Source organism: Pseudoliparis swirei, chromosome 2, assembly GCF_029220125.1.
Source record: "Pseudoliparis swirei isolate HS2019 ecotype Mariana Trench chromosome 2, NWPU_hadal_v1, whole genome shotgun sequence".
Lineage (NCBI taxonomy): Eukaryota > Metazoa > Chordata > Actinopteri > Perciformes > Liparidae > Pseudoliparis > Pseudoliparis swirei.
The window spans coordinates 21,567,563-21,591,992 of record NC_079389.1 but is presented as its reverse complement, the minus strand read 5'-3'; the positions used below and the strand labels follow the sequence as shown (position 1 = coordinate 21,591,992).

Here is a 24,430-nt window from a genome sequence, read left to right as displayed (position 1 = left end):
AGAAGTGTTCGGCCCCTGACTTAAGAAAACAAACTAAACATTGAAAAAGAATAATTAACGGGCGTAGATTGAGCGATGCCCGTCTCACTGCTCGTCACTCCTCTCTCTGACGTGGTGGAAGGTGAACCCGGTAACGACTGAGTTATTCACTTCTTTATTGCCTCGGCCCAGTTGCCCTTCTAAATTGAACCCAATTTTATTTTAAAGCCCTCCGGATTCCTGTCACAGAACATCTGACAGGAACGAGTTCACAAAATACAGAGTGTGCGGAAGGAAATTGAAAATGATTTTTCACTGAACCCTCTGCACAGAAAGCCACGTTGAAAGAGCAAAGTCGTCTCTACTCACTGGCGTCTCCCGCGAGCGAGCTGGCCGAGTGGTTATCGTTACTCTTCGTCCTCTGTCTCTTGAGACACGGTGACCCCTCGGCCTCAGACAGGCAGCCTCAATCAAACCCAGAGAGGGAGGAATCCTGACTCCCGAGCGCCGAGCCGCTGCTCTCGTTGAGGGATTAGTGGACGTGTGGAGCTCGAGCCGCCTTCCTCTCCTCCTCCCGTCATCCCCTTAAATCCCCCGAGCGCTCCTTCGCCGGCTCCTCGTGGCCCCGTCGCAGAGGCGATCAAACTTTCAACCTCCCTCTCCTTGTTCCTCCTCCCCCCTTCTCACTCCCTCACCCTCGGCTCTCCTGCGTTGTTGGTGGATCTCAGATGCTAACGTAGCGTAGCCAACACGGTCTCTGCTGCTGCTGCTGCTGCTGCTGCTCTCTCCCAGAGCGTGAAGTCATCCTCTGGAAGAGCTAAGTGGGAGTGGGAGGAGGAGGATGAGGAGGGGGAGGAGGAGGGTGAAAGGGGAGGGAGGGAAGGAAGGAGGGAGAGGCCAAAGGATTGAACGGCGCAAGCTCTGAAAAAAGCAGCTGCACCGGCGAATGATCCACGAGATGCCATGTCAGACTATAGTTAGAGATACGCCGTGTGTGTGAGTGTGTGTGTGTGTGATAGATGAAAGGAGAGAGAACAGATCGTGCTGATCGGATGACTGGAGATTTGATCAATCAATAGATTCAGTACCAGCAAAGTAAAAATAAACCAACAGGTGTCATAATATAATAATATAATATAACATGTTAGTGACACTTATCAGGTTTATTCAATTCAATTCAGTTTATTTGTATAGCCCATTTTCACATATTACAAATGTGTCTCAGAGTGCTTTACAATCTGTACACATAGACATCCCTGACCTTTGACCTCACATCGGATCAGGAACAACTCCCAAACAACCCTTCAGGGGAAAAAGGGAAGAAACCTTCATTATTATTACTTTATTAAGGCCTCTTTGTTTCTGATACTATTTAATGATGACATTAATAATGCTGTGATCTTCCCAACACTAACTGATAGTATTTTTAATAAAGATTAATGATGTAAAATGTAAAAGAAACTAATAAAATGCACTCTTTAAAATGTATTAAATATTTAAGTATTACAATATTTGTATATACTTTCTTCACTTTAAAAATAGCTTGATGACATATTATTACTCGTTACTTTATTAAGGCCTCTTTGTTACTGATACTATTTAATGATGACATTAATAATGCTGTAATCCTCCCGACACTAAGTGATTATATATATTATTATTATAGATATTTTTAATAAACATTAATGATGTAAAATGTAAAAAAATCAAATGAAATGCGCTCTTTGCAATTTATTAAATATTGACTAACCGAATGTTGTTCAATCATCTATTGCCGCCGTTGCCCCAAAACATAGTTTATTTGTAAAAAATAAATAAATAGTTTTGATTTAACTTTTTTAATTATTTTTTTCTTTATTATAATATTTGTATATACTTTCTTCACGATTGAAATAGCTTGATGACATATGAAAAAATAAAAGCGTTAAACCAGGAGATAATCATATTCCACGAGGAGTTCTCTGAAGAATGTTTTGTTCCATGAAGAAACTTTCTGCGGATAGTTTTTAGTTTTTGTTAATTTCAGGAGTTAAAAGAGTCTCACAGATTAAATGAAATATTTAAAAATAGAGCAGCTGGTGAAGAAAGAAGAACACTGACATCACATCTGATATCAGATCCACTGATTCTCTGAGTTTGGTTGTTCATAAATTGAACTTCTTGGAAATGTTGAACCCGAAATACATTTAGTGGACGAGGGAACGAAAGCAGATCTGATTCCGGATTCTGATGAATTAAAATTAAGCATATTTTGGTCCGTACGGCAACAACAAAAGAAGAAGGAGGAGGAATTAAATTGCAGAGGGAAGAAAAAACGTCAACGAGCAAATGAGAAAAGAGTGGAAGAGGAGGATGAGCTTTAATGGAGAACAAGAGGGAGAGGAAGAAGTCAGGTAGAGTGAGAGGTGAGGATGAGGAGGGTGAAGAGGAAGAAGGATATTTATAGCAGGAAACAAAGCCTGGTGTCTGTTACCTCGGGGGGATCAGAGGCTCATCTTTCTGCCCCCCCATATTGGGTTACCGTCTGCCTTCAGGCGCAAAGCCTCTGCTCATCAGTCCCTGAACGCCTCACCGATTGTGTTTACTGGCTTAAACACGAGAGGCGTCCGCCACGCCGCTATTACGCCGGCGGGCCATTTTGAATCCGCTTCTGGAAGCAGCGTTTCGACGATGCCTATTGGCCGATGTGGCGGCAATGACACTTGATTGGCTCCCTTCATCTGTCCTTCCTCCTTCCTGTAGCTACAGCTCAAACCGTTTGACTTCTAACTCTACGTTCTGAAAGAATAAAAGAACATCTGAATATATATATATTTTTTTACATGCGCCTGTGTGTGTGAGTGTGTGTGTGAGTGTGTGTGTGAGTGTGTGTGTGTGTGCACGATGAAATAAACCAGATGCATCCGAACCTCTGGGATGATTGAGTGTTTGCGTGCGGACACAAACACTCAATCACACTCTGATGGCGCTCTGTAATCAGCAAACAGGAAATCAAATCTCAAGAGAAACACAAAGCCATCAGAAACACACCGAGCGAAGTGGCGGTCACCAAAAGTGGAGTGTGTTTATTTTGAAGGAGGCCGACAACCGCCGTCGTCTTCTTTCTTTTTAATCTAGCCGTCAACAACTTATCCTCAAATCTCACAAACTCCTGCAAATTGCATCCAGGTTTCCCTCTCTTGCTGGATTCTATTCGTCTGTTCTCTCCTTCTTCTTTGTTCTTTTCGTATTCTCTCAACCCTGTTCTGCTTTTCACTGGAAAAGTGATTGAACAGCAGTAGAAACAGCTGCAAAGCTGCATTCTCTCTCCTGACCACCTGTGAATGACTCCTCTGGTTGTATAGAAGTATATGCTTCATGTGTTAAAGCTGCATTCTCTCTCCTGACCACCAGGGGGCGACTCTTCTGGTTGTATAGAAGTCTATGATTCATGTTGTAACCTGCATTCTCTTTCCTGACCACCAGGGGGCGACTCCTCTGGTTGTATAGAAGTCTACACTTCATGTGTTGAAGCTGCATTCTCTCTCTTGACCACCAGGGGGCGACTCCTCTGGTTGTATAGAAGTCTACACTTCATGTGTTGAAGCTGCTTTCTCTCTCCTGACCACCAGGGGGCGACTCCTCTGGTTGTATAGAAGTCTATGATTCATGTGTTAACGCTGCATTCTCTCTACTGACCAGTGGCGGTTCGTCCATAGAGGGCGCTAGGGCGCCACCCCTCTTAAAATTTTTAGATGAAAAAAAAAAAAAAAATACATCCTGTCAAAAAACATTATATGCCAAATCATTTAAATAGTAAATATACCGTGTTGACGTGCTAAATGTGTGTGGGAGACCGTCAGCCTGTCAACAACCACTTAAGTTAATGTGAAAAAATATAATATATCGCCACTCATTATCACGGAGAGAAGCCCCTCCCCTTTTTCGGGTCGCTGGTCTAACGTGTGTGTACGGCATCGATAAAACATTTCACGGTCGTTTCAGTAAGGACGGCTTCTCATTGGCGGATGAAACGTGAATCTTGGGTCGCAAAAATGTGCGCTCATTGGCCAATGACATTGTTTTATTATTTCACGTGATTGGACTATTCGGCAGATCAGAGACCGGCGTTCCCTCAGCGGAGCTACGCGAGCAGGTAGCTAACGGAGCTGTCAGCTGGAGGCTCAGTGAGTAATGTGCTGTTTAATTTCCCCTGTCTGTTGTTCCAAAGGGACTGAAACTCTCTGGACTACAACGGGGTGAGGGATCTAAAGAGCTGCAGACAAGTGGAAAGCACGAATCTTGCCGCAGTTATCTAGCTAAGAGCATGGAGCTAACTCGCTAACAGCATGAAGCTAACCCTGTCTTATTTGAGTTATTGAGACGTTTGCCCACTTTAAAGAGAGGAGGCTACTTGTCTTTACAGTCGTGGGTCTACTCTGTCACCCAATGTAACATGTGATCTCTTTCTGACTCTATTCTGCTCTGAACCTCTTTTATTTTGCAAACCTCTGAAACCCAACCCAATGTTCCTTAAAGCTGCTCTGAACCTCTCATGCCCAAAGTTACAGTGTGTTGATAGTTGTTATTGGACCGTGTTGAGCACGCTGTGTGTTGTGCACCGACAGATATGCTAGAGAGGTTCAGGTCATTTATGTTCGCTTTCTCTCATTCCAGGCTTCCTGATTGTTTTCACCTGTCATCACACCTGTCTCCTATGCTCATCAGTGTCAGCCCCGCCCCTGATTGGTCCCACCTGTGTCTTGTTACCATGTGCTTAAATTCCCCTGTCTCCCAGTGTTCCTTGTCAGTTCGTCTGGTCTTTTGCCATGATCAGGTCGGGTTATGTTGTGCTCTTGAAAACTTTTTGATCCCTCACTACGTGAGCGCTTTCATTTTGTTCACTGCAGAACCGAAAAATAAAGTACTTACAAATACTTTATCTCTGTCTCCGGTCGTGCAATTGGGTCCTACTTCCTAAGTGTCTGAGATCGTAACAGAACGAACTGACCACATTATGGACCCAGCCGACCCAAGAACGCTTCACGCCGCTCTGTCGGTACAGGGCGTGACGATTTTTCATCACGAGGAAAAACTGGACAAAGTCAGCCGGGAAATACAAGAGCTGAGAGGACGCCAGGCCGGGGTTCAGGAAGAATTATCTACACAGATGCAACAACTGGTTGCCCAAATGAATAATGTTTTCACTCATCAACAAACTGCTCCTCCGGTGACGTCATCCACAGCTGAGAATTTGCCTGTCAATACTCCAGCTGACGACCCAGGTCAGGCTGTTTCCTCCCCGTTACGGCTGGCTCTTCCGGAGAGATTTTCCGGAGACTCTTCGAATTGCAGAGCCTTTCTGGTACAGTGTGATCTGCATTTTCAACACAACCCAGCAGCTTTGTTATCTGAGCATGGTAAAGTGGCGTTTATTGTGTCTCATTTAACGGGAAGAGCTGCAGCCTGGGCTACTGCAGAATGGTCTAGAGACACCGAACTATGTTACTCATTGGCCGATTTCATAGAGACTATGAGGCGCATTTTGACCACTCATCGCCTGCTACGGAGGCCAGCAGAAGACTGTTTCAAATACGTCAGCTCAACCGTCAGGTGGTTGATTATGCCATCGAGTTTCGTACAGCAGCAGCGGACAGCGGATGGAATGTTCCGCTCTTCGTGACGCCTTCATGACAGGACTTTCGAACCGATAAAGGACCAGCTGGCTCCACTGGAGACACCGGGATCTGGAATCCTCATCGCTGTGGCCATCCGGATCGATAACCGTCTTCGGGAAAGAGAGAGGGCGTCGACGCAACCGAGATGTTATTCCCAGCTTCCAGAATTCGCCTCGGGGTCGCGCCGCCAGCGGAGGATTTCCAGCTCATGTTACCGGACCATCTGAGGACTACACTTCCGAATGACTCCGGTGAACCCATGCAGCTTGGAAGAACCAGGCTTTCTCTGGAGGAGAGGCAGCGCCCGTCACGGAGGGTTGCTGTTTCTACTGCGGCCAGCCGGGTCATCAACTCGCTTCATGCCCGGGAAAAGATCGTGCTCACCAGTCAAAAGGAGGGCGCTGGTGAGCAAGTTTCCCGCAGACTTCCCTCCTCGACCTGTTACTCAGGTAGACATTTGTATTAACAATCAGACCATTGACCAGGGTGTGTTAATAGACTCAGGGGCTGACGAAAGCCTTATAGACTGGGGCCTAGTCAAACAGCTAAAAATAAGAACTGTCCCGCTATCTCATCCTGTTAGTGCCAGTGCCTTAGACGGCCGCTTGTTGTTCACAGTTACCCATTGCACTGAGCCCATACAGATTACTATAAATAAGGACCATACCGAGAGCATGCAATTTCATATTTTTGAGTCGACTCAGCACCCGATTATTTTGGGGTTTCCTTGGTTGAAGATCCACAATCCTCACATAGACTGGCCTTCAGGAAAGTTAAGGAATGGGGAGAGGATTGTAAGGGCAGGTGTAAACCGCAACCTGTTAATGCACCAACAGACTCTAGTAGGATCATTATAGATCACCCTGACTATCCTGATCTACACAAGGTACCTTCCTGTTACCATGATTTAAAAGAAGCGTTTAACAAGTCTAAAGCCTTGTCGCTACCTCCTCACCGAGATTTTGACTGTCCCATTGATCTCTTACCGAGCCCCCATTCCCAAGGGGAGACTTTACTCGATTTCGAGACCTGAGAGAACAGCAATGGATGAATACATCTCCTCTTCACTCAAATCAGGGATTATCCGTCCTTCATCGTCTCCAGCCGGAGCGGATTCTTTGTGGGAAAGAAAGACGGGTCTCTGAGACCTTGCATAGACTACAGTCCACTAAATGACATTACGGTGAAGAACCGCTATCCTCTGCCACTCATGTCATCTGCTTTTGAACTGCTTCAACGGCCAAGATATTCACCAAGTTGGATTTAAGAAATGCATATCACTTGGTTAGAATAAAACAAGGGATGAGTGGAAGACTGGATTCAACACTCAGAATGGTCACTATGAGTACTTGGTAATGCCTTTTGACTGTGCAATGCACCGCTGTTTTCAAGCTTTTGTGAATTAGGTTTTGTGGGAATTCTTGAATATTTCAGTGTTTGTGTATCTGGATGACATACTGATTTTCTCCCCAGACGCTAAATCTCATGTTAACCATGTCCGCCAAGTTTTGCAGAAACTACTGGATAATCAGCTATATGTCAAGGCAGAGAAGTGCGAGTTCCACACAGAAGAGGTGTCTTTCTTAGGATACATAGTCTCACCTAATCATATCCAAATGGATCCTGCAAAGTCAGTGCAGTATCCCAGTGGCCCACACCAGACTCCAGGAAAAGGTTCAGCAGTTCCTAGGATTTGCTAACTTCTATAGGAAGTTTATTAGGAATTTCAGTTCTGTTGCTGCTCCTCTGCATGTTCTGACTTCTCCTAAGGTTCCTTCAAGTGGACCCCCAGGCGGATCTTGCTTTCAAACTTCTCAGAGATAGATTCACATCAGCTCCCATACTCACCATTCCAGATCCCCAGCGCCAGTTTATGGTCGAGGTGGATGCTTCCAATGAGGGAATTGGAGGAGTACTGTCTCAACGTTCTGCAGAAGACAACAAGATGCATCCATGTGCTTACCTGTCGCGGAAGTTGACAACGGCAGAGCGGAATTATGACGTGGGAAACAAGGAATTGTTAGCTGTAAAAGCTGCCCTCGAGGAATGGAGACACTGGCTGGAGGTGCAGAGCAACCGTTTTAGTCTGGACAGATCACAAGAATCTAGAATATATAAGAAAGGCTAAGCGTCTCAACTCCCGTCAGGCCAGGTGGACACTTTTCTTTAGTAGATTCAACTTCACACTCTCTTTTCGTCCCGGTCTCAGAATCAAAACCCGATGCTTTGTCTCGTCTTTACGATCCCGAACCACTTGCGGTAGAGCCCAAGACCATCCTTCCACTTAACCGGGTGATCGGAGCCTTTTCCTGGCAAGTGGAGTCAGACGTTAAAGAGGCAAATGTCATGAATCCAGCGCCTAGCGAGTGTCCCAACAATCTGCTGTTTGTTCCTGAGGCTCTTCACTCCAAGGTCATCCACTGGGCTCACTCATCTGTGCTTTCGTGCCATCCGGGAGTAGCAAGAACAATGTTCAGGATTCAACAACGTTTCTGGTGGCCATCCATGAAGAAAAATGTGGCCGAGTATGTAGCGGCTTGTCCGGTGTGTGCGTGTAATAAGACCTCATCTCAAGTTAAGATGGGCTTGCTCCAGCCGCTGCCGATTCCCCATCGTCCTTGGTCACACATTTCGATGGATTTTGTGACAGGATTTCCCTCATCCAGAGGCAAGACTACGGTTCTAACAGTGGTTGATCGATTTTCAAAATGGCTCACTTCATCCCATTGACCAAGCTACCTCTGCCAAAGTCACCGCAGAGGTCATGATGAATCACGTATTCAGGATCCATGGATTCCCTAATGACATTGTTTCCGACAGGGGTCCACAATTCATTTCCGCCTTCTGGAAAGAGTTTTGTCGACTCATAGGTGCCACCGTCAGCCTGTCATCAGGATATCACCCTCAGTCAAATGGACAGTCGGAGCGTCTGAACCAAGAACTAGAGACTACGCAACGTTGTCTCGTCTCCCGGAACCAGACCACCTGGAGTGACCACCTCACATGGGTCGAGGTTGCCCACAATACCCTTCCTACGGCAGCCACAGGTCTCTCTCCATTCCATTGTGTCAATGGTTTCCAGCCTCCACTTTTCCCTAACAACGAGGAAGAGGTGATGGTTCCATCGGCACATGCCATGATCAGACGTTGTCGCAGAGTTTGGGCTGGTGCTCGCCAGTCTCTTCTCCAGTTCAGCTCGGATGAAGGCTGTTGCGGACGTTCATCGCAGGGTCGCTCCTCCTACAGTCCAGGCCAAAAGGTTTGGCTCTCTACCAAAGACTTACCACTCCATGTCGCCTCAAAGAAACTGGCTCCGAGATTTGTGGGTCCGTTTCCAGTGTCCAGAGTCATCAACCCGGCCGTCACGCTTGCAACTCCCAGGACCTTGAGAGTGCACCCAACGTTTCACGTTAGTAGAATCAAGCCGGTGTGTGAGAGCACACTTGTTCCGCCTCAAGCCCCTCCACCGCACCAGTTCTTTGAAGGGGTGACGTTTACAAGGTCCGTAAGCTACTGGAGGTCCGTAATAGGGGAGGGCAAGCAATTCCTGGTAGACTGGAAGGGTTACGGTCCTGAGGCTAGAAGCTGGATAGCTGCTTCATTTATCGAGACAAGACTCTTATCCACGACTTTTACAATCAGCCTGGGCCATCAGGAGTTGGCCCTAGAGGGGGTACTGTTGTGCACCGACAGATATGCTAGAGAGGTTCAGGTCATTTATGTTCGCTTTCTCTCATTCCAGGCTTCCTGATTGTTTTCACCTGTCATCACACCTGTCTCCTATGCTCATCAGTGTCAGCCCCGCCCTGATTGGTCCCACCTGTGTCTTGTTACCATGTGCTTAAATTCCCCTGTCTCCCAGTGTTCCTTGTCAGTTCGTCTGGTCTTTTGCCATGATCAGGTCGGGTTATGTTGTGCTCTTGAAAAGTTTTTGATCCCTCACTACGTGAGCGCTTTCATTTTGTTCACTGCAGAACCGAAAAATAAAGTACTTACAAATACTTTATCTCTGTCTCCCGGGTCGTGCAATTGGGTCCTACTTCCTAAGTGTCTGAGATCGTAACACTGTGTTCTTGAAATAAAGCTTTGTTTTTTACAATATTCTACTCAAAACCTCTTTTCTTCTCATTGTTGAGTGCTATTTAAACTGCGCCCCCCCCCCCCCAAAAGAATTCACCAGCCGCCACTGCTACTGACCACCAGGGGGCGACTCCTCTGGTTGTATAGAGGTCTACACTTCATGTGTTGAAGCTGTATTCTCTCTCCTGACCACCAGGGGGCTCCTCTGGTTGTATAGAAGTCTATATAGTGACTCTACTTCTCTTGATGTTTTCCCTCAGTAAACTTTGTAAACATGAGTTTATGTCTCAGTCTCTAGTTTCAAGTCTTCTTCTATACAGCATGATGTCATCATTTTGTACATTATGGTCATTTAGAGTCACACAGACCATAAAGCAGGGGACGCTTTAGGGGCGGAGCTACAAGGTGATTGACAGGTCTCTACCGCGGCGTGGCGGTAATGACAAAAACAGCGTTGTTATTCCTGCAGGTCGGTGAAGTGGTGCTAAAAGCTCCCAGTGGATCAGTGAGGGAGCCCTGGAGCCAGTTAATGACTCACTGACAGAGGCCCCGCCCCCAGAGCCCTCAGCAGGGGCAGAGTGTGTGTGATGGGTTGTTAACAGGGGGCCCTAATCCTGGGGGGCGGGCTCTAATCCTGCCACCGGTCTGCTGTGGACTGTGACCCTGATGGCGCGTGTCTCAGAGTACTACCCCCCCCCCTCCCCTCCCCCCCCTCACACAGAGACCCTGGCCAGTCCTGCTCCCCCCCCCTTCACAGCTGAGGAGACACAGCAGCTGGGACGGCAGAAGAAGACCCCGTTAAACTGAATAAACACACACAAACACTCCACGGACTCAAATTGACACAATCCCACCGAGACAGATATGTGCCGCCAGCACGCACGCACGCACACACACACACACACACACACACACACACACACACACACACACACACACACACACACACACACACACACACACACACACACACACACACACACACACACACACACACACACACACACACACACACACACACACACACACACACACACACACACACACACACACACAGCTGACCACAGCAGCCTTACAATAACAAACAGTTGAGCTACTAGAAATACCAGAGAGATGAGCCTGAAGGCCTGAAACACCTCCTGCAGATTCCAGCCGCAGCCGAGAGAAAACAGACCGCCAGAACAATGACAGACATTTTTATGCGAGGCCAATCTACCCCCCCCCCCCCCCACACACACACACACGATTGGTGGCCGAGCGCTTTTTTGCAAACCCTCTGATTACAGTCGCCGCTCGTAAGGCAATTACAGTCCTCTGTGAGTTCAGAACAACCTGAAAGCGTTGCGCTCAGCGGGCTCAGAGACGGAGTCCCGACGGCTTCCATCAGAATGCTGCTTCATCGAAAGAGAAACGCGTCTTATATCGAATGAAATAGCATTTTCAAGCATCTGCAGAAGACTTTAGGAAACATTTATTCATAGTTTAATATCCTTTAGTTGTGTTAAAAGATTTTTTTTAAAGGCTCTTCTGAACCAAACTGAAAGCTACAATGAGGTGAAAATACTAGAAGATAAAGTGACTTTAAATGGTTCTCAAGTCCTTTTATTAAAGGGAAAAAAAGAATTATCACCAAAACTAGAACTTCCTGATAAAATAATATAATATCTGCCTTCAGAGGACCTGTTTTACCTCTCCAGCTGGATTCTCTGTCAGGATTTTCACAAATTATAAAAGAAAAGAAAAAAAGAAAGAAAATGTAAATACTGTTTATGCCAACAATTTAAATAAAGCCGTTTTTATCAGGTAAAAGCTCCGAATCACAAAGACGACTTAAAAAAAAATAGTGCTGAATAAGACTTATATAATATATTTGTAATATATATATAATATATAATACAATATATATAAAATTATATATCATATATCTATATATTATATCTATATTTATTATATATATATAAATATGTATTTATGTATAGATGTTTTATATAAAATATATATATATATTTCATATATTTCATATATATAAAATTATATATCATATATCTATATATTATATCTATATTTATTATATATATATAAATATGTATCTATGTATAGATGTTTTATATAAAATATATATATATATTTCATATATATAATATATATAGAGACATATGGAGACTTTCATGATATAAATACTTAATTATATTGATCTGAATTATGACTGGGCAATAAAAATGATAGCGACATAATATATATATATATATTAATTTATATATAAATTGCTGAATATTAATCTGAAATAGGATTTGTGTTGTGTGTGTGAAAACATCACAGACAATGTAGTATACACGTGCCCAAAACGACGTTTCTACTTCCATTCATATTCTCTCTTCTCTTATTATTGTTTCTGCATAAATGACTTACTTTATCATTTTAATACCCATATTCTTTATTTTAGGGCACCTAAAACAGCCTCTTGGCAAACTCCGCCACGCTCACAGCAATGTTTTATTACTGCGTACGAATAAACCAATAAAAACAGAAGAAGTAAATACAGTGAGCGCGAGGACCGTGACCACGGGGCAGTATGTGGCAGCGGGGCAGCTGGCAGGCCGAGTAGTGGAGCATTATCTGGCGACGAGCCGACCGGTATTTTCCACACTTTTTCCTCCCACGCCGGTCGCTCAGCCAGTGTGGGCCCGCCTCTTAAAAACAATCGCACGAAAACACACATTCTGTCTCTTTGTTTCTCAGAAATAAACTTGCCATCTAGAGAGGAGGAGGAAGAGGAAGAGGACAGAGACCTTCCTGGCAGAAAGATGTGTAATAGATATGAAGCAGAAGGGCGCTCGGACCGACGGACAGGAAGTGCATCAGCAGGTTTTGACAAATTAATCCATAAAAAAAAAAGTGTATATACAGTATATATATACATATATTTATAGAAAAAGGAAGACAAATGTAAAGGTCATACTTAAACAGTGCACACTAAAGAATGTAAAGACTTTTAGATCTTGAAGGAGTGACGGACAGACCAATAATAATAAAGATATATATGTTTATATATATATATATTTATATATAACATATATATCATATATATATAAATAAATATATTTATATATATAATATACATATATATAATATTTTATATACAGTATATATGTATTAAATATATATTCTAAATATATTATACAAGTCTTATTTTTACTCACGGTGAGGAAGAGGTCCATGACGCGGGCGTCCAGCAGCGCCTCCCTCCAGCTCTCCGTGGGCTTCAGCGTGACCTCGGACATGACGATGTAGCGGCGCCCCAGTTAAGGCCAACAACAGCATTGAGAGGAGGAGGAGGAGGAGGAGGAGGAGAGCGGCACACACAGAAACGCCAGCTCCCTCTCAATGGGTATTTTTTATTTGGCTGCTCTCATAGATTTTGTCGGTCTTTATACATTTTAATTTTCCTCACCCTCCCTCCCTTCCTTCCTTTCTTCCTTCCTTCCTTTCCTTGTTCTCTTTCTCCCTGGTCAGCTCTTCCCACCCTCTTGTCCCTGTCTCCTCGCGCCAATCTTTACCCTCTTGACTTCCCGTCTTCTTCTTCTTCTTCTTCTTCTTCACCTCCCCTTTTTCCTTGTGCCCTCTGCTTACTCGCAGGATCTCACACACACATACACTCACTCACACACACACACACACAACGGCTGCAGCCGGTCCACTCCTCCACGCAAGAGGTCCTGGAGACTCCTCACTGCCCTCTCCTCCCGAGACCTAAACGACTCTCTCCATCACACACACTTTCCTCTCTCGTCTGAAAACATGTTTAAAAAAAGAAACTTTCGTCCGACTTCAAACTTGATCTTGACCCACACAACCGCTCCTTAACTTTTCCAACACACACACACACACACACACACACTGTGTCCTGCTTTCAAACTTTCTTTCCACCCACAACAAGCTCCTCTTTCACAAACCCACAACACACACATTCTCCCCACGCAGCCACAACACTTCCTGTCCTAGCCGGAGTCTCATAAAACACACACACACACACACACACACACACACCACACACACGGGTGGACATTGCATTGACTTGAATTCATTTCATTAATTTAACCCCACCGTGCCTTAAATCAAGTCTTCGCCCGGAAATGTAATGATTCACATTAAGGGGACGAGGAATGTGAATCCCCACAATGCACGTGTGTAGACAGATTGAGGTCCCCACAACACAAGACAAACAAACAAACACACACACACAGAGTCCTTTTATGAGACTCCCTAGCTGGAGTCTCATAAAACACACACACACACACACACACACACACACACACACACACACACACACACACACACACACACACACACACACACACACACACACACACACACACACACACACACACACACACACACACACACACACACACACACACACAACCTGCATTTTCCCACTTACAACTCACACACTCTCGATTTTTGGGGAATACGAACAAACTGAATGAATTAAACTCAACGAAACAAATTTAGGACATTTTAAAACAATAGTTTTCCTTTCATTGAGACTTTTTACTAGATTAGTTGTTCAGATTATACTTTTGTTCTGAACCGTGTGGGAAAGAATAAAGAATAAAACAAATGAATCAAAAAAGGAAAAATCAATGTGGCACTCTTCTTCCCCGCAAAACCTCTCGTCTCTGCTCGGAAACTTCCAGAGGAACGATTGATCAGAGCCAAACAGCGGCAGAGGTCGGCGAGGTCAAGCATTCCTCCGTCACTCCCCACACAAACACACACACACACGATTTTCAGCACAAAAGTTGGCACCTGTCTACGAGACTGTGGGGTTGCTTATGTGTGTGTGTGTGTGTGTGTGTGTGTCCAGTGATTGGCTTCCTTGTGAAGATGAAGTCCTCCATCTGAAACTCCTGCAACATGACTCCGATCATATTTATTTGTTTCATTCCCGGCTTTAACTCGTTTTAGTTGTTTATTTAGTTTAACTCGATGAAACGTGGCTTCTTTAACTTCTCTTTATTCGACTTCCACGTACGTCTCGACGCCCAAAATTTACCGGGTTACATTTATAAAAAGTTACAATTTCCACGAGGACGGAGGGAGTAGCTTCGACCGGCGGACTGCCAGAGTCCCCTGTGGGGGGGCGGAGCCTCCTCGGTGGCAGGGGTCGTACAAACGCTCTTAACCCTTGTGTTGCCTTAGGGTCATTTTGACCCGAATCAATATTACACCCTCCCCCCGCCTTTGGGTCATTTTGACCCGATTCAATGTTTCACCTTCCTGTTACCTTTATATTTACTAACATATTTTACCCTTTGGGTTCAATTTGACGCCAGCAATTAAAACCTCCAGAAAATTATTAGAATTAATATTGTTTTCCAAGTTTAAGTGTGAGGCACTTTATGTTTGTTTGTTGACTACCGAAAGAACACCGACATTAAACATTGAATGGGGTCAAATTAATCCTAAAGCGGGGGGAGGGTGTAATATTGATTCGGGTCAAAATGACCCTAAGGCAACACAAGGGTTAAAGATGGCGTGACTCACGAGAGACCTCAGGAATGAAAACTACACGGGGGCGACAGGAGACCCGGGCCACGCTTTAAAAGAGTTTAAACGAATGCTTTGTGTGAGGTTTCATTCGTCCAGAACATCACCAGGAACACGTGTCATCTATAAGAGATCACACATGAAGTCACATGACTTTAAAAGAAGAAACAAATAGGCACATGTGACACGTTTTAGACGCCATTTATGAGATAGGACGACTTTAAGGAGTCCAACACTGAAAAACACTGCTATGAGAAATTGAGTCTTCTCCTCTCTCCTGACCACCAGGGGGCGACTCCTCTGGTTGTATAGAAGCCTATGCTTCATGTGTTAAAGCTGCCTTCTCTCTCCTGACCACCAGGGGGCGACTCCTCTGGTTGTATAGAAGTCTATGCTTCATGTGTTAAAGCTGCACTCTCTCTCCTGACCACCAGGGGGCGACTCCTCTGGTTGTATAGAAGTCTATGCTTCATGTGTTAAAGCTGCATTCTCTTTCCTGACCACCAGGGAGCGACTCCTCTGGTTGTATAGAAGTCTATGCTTCAGGTGTTAAAGCTGCATTCTCTTTCCTGACCACCAGAGAGCGACTCCTCTGGTTGTATAGCAGTTTAGGCGTCATGTTTTAAAGCTGCATTCTCTCTACTGACCACCAGGGGGTGACTCCTCTGGTTGTATAGAAGTCTATGTTTCATGTGTTAAAGCTGCATTCTTTCGACTGACCACCAGGGAGCGACTCCTCTGGTTGTATAGAAGTATATGCTTCATGTGTTAAAGCTGCATTCTCTCTCCTGACCACCAGGGGGCTCCTCTGGTTGTATAGAAGTCTATATAATGACTCTACTTCTCTCTTGATGTATTCCCTCAGTAAACATTGTAAACATGAGTTTATGTCTCAGTCTCTAGTTTTAAGTCTTCTTCTATACAGCATGATGTCATCATTTATACTTTATGGTCATTTAGAGTCACACAGACCATAAAGCAGGGGACGCTTAAGGGGCGGAGCTACAAGGTGATTGACAGGTCGACACCAGAGACGAATACGTCACTTTCTGTTTACTGGTTGCAAAAACAACAAGATGGCGGCGGCCAAATGGAAAACCTCGAGGCTTCATAACGACGTCACAACGACTTCCTATCCACGCTCTGAGGATCGAACCCTCGGGCTGAGTTCAGGTTAGTTTGGGTCGAGGTTATACAACGAAACTTTTCGCTTGTTTCGTTGTTCGGAAAACATTACCCCCAAAAATAAATCTAGTGGTTGCGTTAAATGTTCTGTAATCAATTGTAATAAGTCTGCGATTCTAATTAATATATAAACTCAGCGTATATCTTTTTGGGGTCCGCCCAATGAAAAGTGTTCAAACACAGCTCTGTTCATGTGTGTTTTAAAAAAAAATTAATATACACTACCGTTCAAAAGTTTGGGGTCACTTAGAAATGTCTTTATTTTTCAAAGAAAAGCACTGTTTTTTCAATAAAGATAACATTAATCTAAAATACACACTATGCATTGTTAATGTGGTAAATGACTATTCTAGGTGGAAACGTCTGGTTTCTAATGAAATATCTCCATAGGTGTATAGAGGCCCATTTCCATCAACGATCACTCCAGTGTTCTAATGGTACATTGTGTTTGCTAATCGCCTTAGAAGACTAATGTCTGATTAGAAAACCCTTGTGCAATTATGTTAGCACAGCTGAAAACAGTTATGCTGGTGATATAAGCTATACAACTGGCCTTCCTTTGAGCTTGAAGTTTGAAAAACAAAATTAATACTTCAGATATTAATCATTATTTCTAACCTTGTCAATGTCTTGACTATATTTTCTATTCAATTTTCAATTCATTTGATAAATAAAAGTGAGTTTTCATGGAAGACACGAAATTGTCTGGATGACCCCAAACTTTTGAACGGTAGTGTACCAGAAAATATTGTTTACTTAGAGAATAAAATGCACTAAAGGCCGCCTGTCCGTCAAGATGACGGGACGGCCTTCTGATGTTAGTCGATATGGGGGGAGATATTCGGTGAACGCGACCTCTGGAGGTTTTGTGCGTTTCTCGGGGTTTAAAATAAAACCGCACCTCGTGAACGTGGCAAAACAAATCCCGACGTTAAACCTCCGTGAGCTGGAAGAGGGAAACTCCAACTCGCTGAGTTGACAAGTGAATTTACAACTTCGACCGGCCTCGCCGCTCTGATGGGGGAAAGAGATATGTGTGTGATGTGTGTGTGATATGTGTGTGTGATGTGTGTGTGTGATGTGTGTGTATGTGTGTGTGATGTGTGTGCGTCGTGTTGCGTGCCTCCGGGGTGAGTAATGGACGTGGACATGTGTCCGTGGGGTTCGGAGGGTTTTTAAAAAGACATCACCTGCTGCCATCTCGACCCGTCCGGCAGACTCCAGAATAACTAACGTGACGCATCCATTTTCCACTGGGCGCGCACACACACACACACACACACACACACACACACACACACACACACACACACACACACACACACACACACACACACACACACACACACACACACACACACACACACACACACACACACACACACACACACACACAGAGTAAGAACTTAATTGACACCAGTCAGAATGCCGCCAGTTACTTTTCAAGTTTCATTTCCCCGTTTCTGCTCGTTCCGTCGACCCGAAGCCGGCCGACTCGTCTTCAGTGACCCGTGGAGGTCCGGTATTCGCGCCGTGGCTGGCGTGTTTACCTGAGCTCAGGTAGTGCGCCTCAACGGACCTCCGCTTCAAAGCAACACAACAAAAAATATATTATTATTTCCTTCAGCGTGACGAGCGTGGGCCGAGCCCCCTGTGAGCACCACGGAAAGCAGATGTCAAAAAACACGTCAGCGACCATTTTTATTTAAATTCATTTTTTTTTTCATTATTTAATTTGAATTATTTGTATTTCATTATTTAATTTTAATTATTTGCATTTCATTATTTTGTATGCGATCTATTCATTATTATTGGAGTGCGCACCATTTGATGTTTGTTGTTCTTACACTTGTATATGTTGTGTATCAAGACATACGACTGGAACATTGACAAAGAAAGTGACTGTATGAAAAAATACATTTTGTTATGTTGTTGAAAACTACATTTTAAAAGAGTGAGTAAAAAAAAAATGTCAAAGGCAAAAAACAAGTTCAATAGATTTTGTATATTTGTGTCACTGCCACAAACTTTATGTGAACGAGACTCAGAGAAAGAAATTAACAAATAAACGTTGAGATATTTTACTGGATTATCGATAGTTGAGACCGTTTAATGGTCGCCACGGTAACCGAGGGGCTTCCTCCATTGTACCCAAATGCCATGAGATGTCATGTCCATGGGTTTAAGTGATGTATCCTGCTTTAAGGCTGCAGCCTCGCCATGTGGAATACCCCCCCCCCCCCCCCATCTGTTCAGACAGCAGCTGTCGTTCATCCTCACACCACTGAATCAGATCTGGAGCGTCTCAATTACTCGTAAAGTGATAATTTGTGGCTGAAGGTGGCGATTTTAGACCTCGGTTTATTGTGTAGTAAATCTCAACATGCCGACGTGACAACTTAATAAGCCGCGTCGAGAGTTGTAAGAGGAGAAATAAGATCGGATAATAAAAATCATACGGACAATGATATAACTCTCAAATGCTAATATGCAAGTTTCACGGGGTGTTTTCTGTCTCCGCGATGGTTACAGCTGCTCATAAAATGTCTTTGGTCTCCATATTTAGTATTTAAGTGGACATTGTTAGTAAAATGTCCTTTTTTATACAGAAGCGTTTAAACTCGTACGAAAAAAAAGTCCAAAATAAAGTTAAATACCAAAAGTAAAAGCACTCGTTATGCAGAAGGCCACATTTTATAATAAAAGGATGGAGCTAATTTAACTACTGCTGGGTAACTTAATCTATAATAATACAAATAATGTGATAATAAGTCATAAATGCATTAGTCGAAAAAAATATCTCAAAATAAATCACACAAAACTCGCTAAAGCACGTGAATGTGCGTCTGTAAAGTCCATGCCGTGTTTAGACAGCGGAGGCCTCCAGGGGTCAGAGGTCAGGGCCGAGGCAAACACCCAGCGTCGGCTTACACTGCAAATCCAGACCTGAACCCCAACAGCCTATAAACTGACCTGAGAACAGCTAATAAGAATACGGCCTATAAACTGACCTGAGAACAGCTAAAGAGAATACGGCCTATAAACTGACCTGAGAACAGCTAAAGAGAAGACGGCCTATAAACTGACCTGAGAACAGCTAATAAGAATACGGCCTATAAACTGACCTGAGAACAGCGAAAGAGAATACGGCCTATAAACTGACCTGAGAACAGCTAAAGAGAAGACGGAATAACTCCTGATTGACATGAGGATCGTTGCTCGGAGACGTTAACGACCCCTATTTATTTAGGGTATTATTAGGGTATATTTATATCAGCATTTCACTTCCAATAAGGCTTCAGACGACGGCGAGGACAGAAACGCCTTTTTTTTAAAAGGTTGATCAGTGTGTGTGTGTGTGCGTGTGTGTGTGCATAAAAGGCGGCGTCTGTCAGCCGCGCAAATTAAGGACGTCGCACAGCCGTGTTGTGACACTCGCAGGCGGCCAACCCTCACCCAGGCCTCCCAGCGGCCTCCATCAATCGGTTCTCCTTTTCAACGGCTCAGACGCTTTGTCGGCTTCACACACACACACACATACACACACGCGAACGCACACACACACACACACACATGCACAAACACTCTGGAGTGGATAATAAGTAGAAAATCGCTCGTTGATCTGGCTGCATTTCGTGAAGGAGATTATACTAATAAATGAAAAGATTAAATGTTCATTAGGGGTCATATTTTGTCATTTTAGTTCTCAATATCCAGATGGGTGTATTCATTTGGTGGTACAGTATATTTTCTGTGAAGTCAACCATTAATGCAAATATTACTCCATTCAAATATTAAAAAGTTATATGATGACGTCACCTTATTGTTTACGTGAAATAATCAAATGAGACTCTAATAACTGAAATGTAAATATTTAGTATCCTGCTCTGACCCTCACACAAATTACACTATTGTATAAACACACACACACTGAACCAAGCGTGCCAAGCATACCAAGGGGAGCCTCAACAAGCCAAGGCGGCGGGTGGGGCGTGTGTGTGAGTGTGTGTGTGTGTGTGTGTGGGGGGGGGGGGGGGGGGTAGATGTGTGTGTGAGCGACACACAGACACCTCTTTGAAAGTGATACATGGATCTGACGGGCAGCGGAGCGCCACTCCAGATCCCCTCAGACGGGCAGAGAGGACGCCAGACTAGTCCACACACACACACACACACACACTAAGTGCCTAAGTTCGCCTCAACAATGCGGCCAACTGCAAAGATAATACGGATGAGTGCCTCCCACTACAAAGCAGAGCTGATGGTCATATATGCATTCCTGGGTATCGCATGTTTGTGTAGACGTAGACACACACACACACACATATTAGGGACAACGCATACTCCTCTGCAAATTAATATATATATATATATATATATATATTAACACAAATCACTTTTTAAATAAATCTTAAGACATATTTTTATACTTCATATTCAAGTGTTTTTATCTTAAAAACCTTTGTTTATCATAAATATGATCATTATCTTCTTGTGGATCTTCTATGTTATAGCACTTTGTGTTTGCATTTTATGCATGAATTGTGCCTTATAAATAACATTTATTTCAAATTATGAACAAAATGGACACATTACTATAATGTGGACGTCTTATTCTGCTTCTGCTGTTTTGATTTAATTTATTTTTATAAATAAAAGTGAAAAAATGGCCTGAGAATCTGCCTGTTTTTTGTTGCTTTAGAGGCAGATTTCAACAATAAAATTGGTTAATAATATCTATCGCTAAAACAACAAACATAAAAAAGGTATTATATGAGTATTAAGATTTTATGCCAGGAGTAATTACTCCAACATGTCGTCAATGTTGGAGTATTTTTGCTATTGTTATTTGTATTGTGCTATATAAATAACATTACTTAATATTCTGTAAAAAATTGACAAAATACTATAATTTGAACGTCTTATTCTGCTGTTTTAATTTCATTTATTTTCTCTTTTTTTTAATCAGAAATGTAAAGATTAACTTCCAAATAAGTTGTTTAGATAATGTTGTCGAATAAAATATGATATCCAAAAACATCTTCCAACATGTCGTCATGTAGGTGACTGGGACCGACCTAGAAATCCTTACATACACACCATCCTGACCTTTCCGTCGGCCTCGGACGAAGAAAGGATATGATTGGTCGGCAGGAAGTTCCAGCGCAGCACCTGATTGGCCAGAGCCAGGTGGCGCTGGAAGACGGAGGACATCTAGGCGTTGAAGGTTCGGCTGAAGTCCTGCAGCATCTCCGGTCAACATGAAGGTCTGACGCAGGCCGAAGGAACAGACAACAAGAGATGGGGGGGGGGGGGTCAAAGCACTGAGGGCACGTGAGAGGAGTAAAGAGGAGGTGAAGTGAAGGAGCCACACCTGGAAGTCACGCTTGCAGCTGCCGTGAGACTCCACGCTGAGGCCGATGCTGCCGGTCTTACTGGAGAACTGGCTGAGCGGTCAGGTCAGCGTTTGCAGGGAAACAGATAGAACAGCGCCACCTAGTGGATGACGAGGAGACGTCCGGTTTCTTTCATAACGGGCTCTCAATATTTGACTTTATTCTGATTACAGGAACACGACTGAAGCCAATTCAACTACGAATCCCTCAGTATTTTAACCTAAACTTCTACGCAAGGCGTTTTGAAGCAGCAGGCAACACAGAAAACGTCATTTTAGCACAACGTAGTTTAGAGGTAATGGAGGAGGAAGTACTCAGATATATATCTTCTTCTGTCGATGTGTGGACTTTAGTTTTTACCCTTATGTGTTTGTTTTCTTATTAGTGACTTAAGTTAACAAATAAATGTAGTAAAAAGCTTAATATTGTCCTCTGAATTGCTGTGAAGTAGAAGTATAAAGTAACAGAAAATGGGGGTGGGGGGGAGTTGGAGAGTTTATTATGGGATGTTTGGTAGTGTGTTTGTATGAGGTTCTTGTCCAGTGTGTTTTACTGCAGTAAATAGAAAAGCCACAGAATATATATATATATATATATGAATTATATATTAAGATATATATATATATATAAGAATATATTATATAACATATATATATATATCTTAAATGATGTATTTATATATATTTCTATAATATATATTATATTTTATATATATTATGAATATATTATTATATAAATATGTATATATATATGTATATATATATATATATGAACAAATCTCCTGTTCATTTTCTTAATGTCGATAGATGGTATTTAAAGTATATTTGTATCTGTGAACATTAACAAAGACTGTTAATTGTATACTATATTTACCTGCATTATCCCACATCAGGCTCTCAGGTTGACTTCAGTTTCCACGTTTGATTCCTTCATTTAAAACTCTTGTTTTCCCCTTTTCTATATATATATATATATATATATATATATATAAATTAGGGCTGTCAATCGATTTAAAAAAATTAACTAATTAATCGCACATTTTGAAATTGCGATTAATTAATCATAATTAAAGTTAAAAGTTAAAAGTTCATTCTTTTTAAAGACAAAACTTCACACAGAGCTGTGTTTTCTAAGAGGCTCCTACATATACAGTGCCAGCAAGGTATTTAATATCGTGGATGATAAATTGTTTCTTCAGTGAAACATCAGATTAGTAAAAAAAAAGAAGTATATTGAGACCCCATTGGTCCTGTCATCTTTAACACTGAACACAGCAGAACCAGTGGCCTTGATAACTGACTGACATTCAAATATGTCACGTTAACCCTCTGGAGGCTGGGCTCATTTTATACATTTTACAAACAAACAAAATTCACCGTTTAACCCTTGTGTTGCCTTCGGGTCATTTTGACCCGAATCAATATTACACCCTCCTGCCGCCTTCGGGTTAATTTGACCCCATTCAATGTTTAATGTCGGTGTTCTTTCGGTAGTCAACAAACAAACATAAAGTGCCTCACACTTAAACTTGGAAAACAATATTAATTCTAATAATTTTCTGGAGGTTTTAATTGCTGGCATCAAATTGAACCCAAAGGGTAAAATATGTTAGTAAATATAAAGGTAACAGGAGGGTGAAACATTGAATCGGGTCAAAATGACCCGAAGGCAACACAAGGGTTAAAAGTGTTTCCCTTCTTTTTAAAGACAAAACTTCACACAGAGCTGTGTTTTCAAAGAGGCTCCTACATATAAAGTGCCAGCGAGGTATTTAATATCGTGGATGATAAATTGTTTCTTCAGTGAAACATCAGATTAGTAAAAAAAAAGTATATTGAGACCCCATTGGTCCTGTCATCTATAACATTGAACAGCAGCAGAACCAGTGGCCTTGGTAACTGACTGACATTCACATATGTCACGTTAACCCTCTGGAGGCTGGGGGCATTTTATACATTTTACAAAATAAATTAAATTCACCGTTTAAAGTCTTTTGCATGTGACACACCCCCACGTGTTATACATCAAACATTCCAGAACAATCTCAGCTTTGAAATGAGCCTCATTGTCCTCGCGCCGTGTCCTCTGGTTCTCTGACTGACAGGCTGCTAAATGAGCCTAACCCGTGAGGTGGGAGGTCCTTTGTGATTTACTGAGTGTTCATTGGTTTTTTTTCCCCCCGAAATGTTGACAGACAAACGGATTGACAAATCACGGTGAAGGTTTCGTGTGTCGCGTTCTTTCCGCGCCGCGTCACCCGACACGTCGCCCCTATGTTCGTCTGTGTATCAGAGGGGGAGACGGGAGGAAGGAGGAGCAGGAGGAAACCCGACTGATTCATCCACGAGTTTAAACTGATTTCTGCTCCTTATTTTCGCGGAGAAATGATTGTTTTAAAAACGGAAACAGTGTCAAACCGTACTGCCGCGGTAAAAAAAAAAAAAAAAAAAAAAAAACTTGCGTTAAAATATTTTAGTGCATTAACGCGGCCAAATTAATCGCATAGATTAACGCGTTAACGCTGACAGCCCTAATATAAATACATATACACTCACACATTTCAAAATAAAATAATAATATTTT

The 24,430-nt window shown here is 43.0% G+C and overlaps 1 protein-coding gene across 1 annotated transcript in view; it reads right to left on the bottom strand.

Moving 5' to 3' along the window:
- LOC130207907 (exportin-4-like) overlaps positions 1–13,133 on the bottom strand; it is a 35,159-nt gene extending 22,026 nt beyond the window's left edge. The window contains exon 1 of the mRNA XM_056436700.1: positions 12,917–13,133. Within this exon, the coding sequence (XP_056292675.1) occupies positions 12,917–12,997 (81 nt within the window). The 5' untranslated portion in view covers positions 12,998–13,133. The remainder of the gene's footprint in view (positions 1–12,916) is intronic.
- Between the last annotated feature and the right edge of the window lie 11,297 nt (positions 13,134–24,430).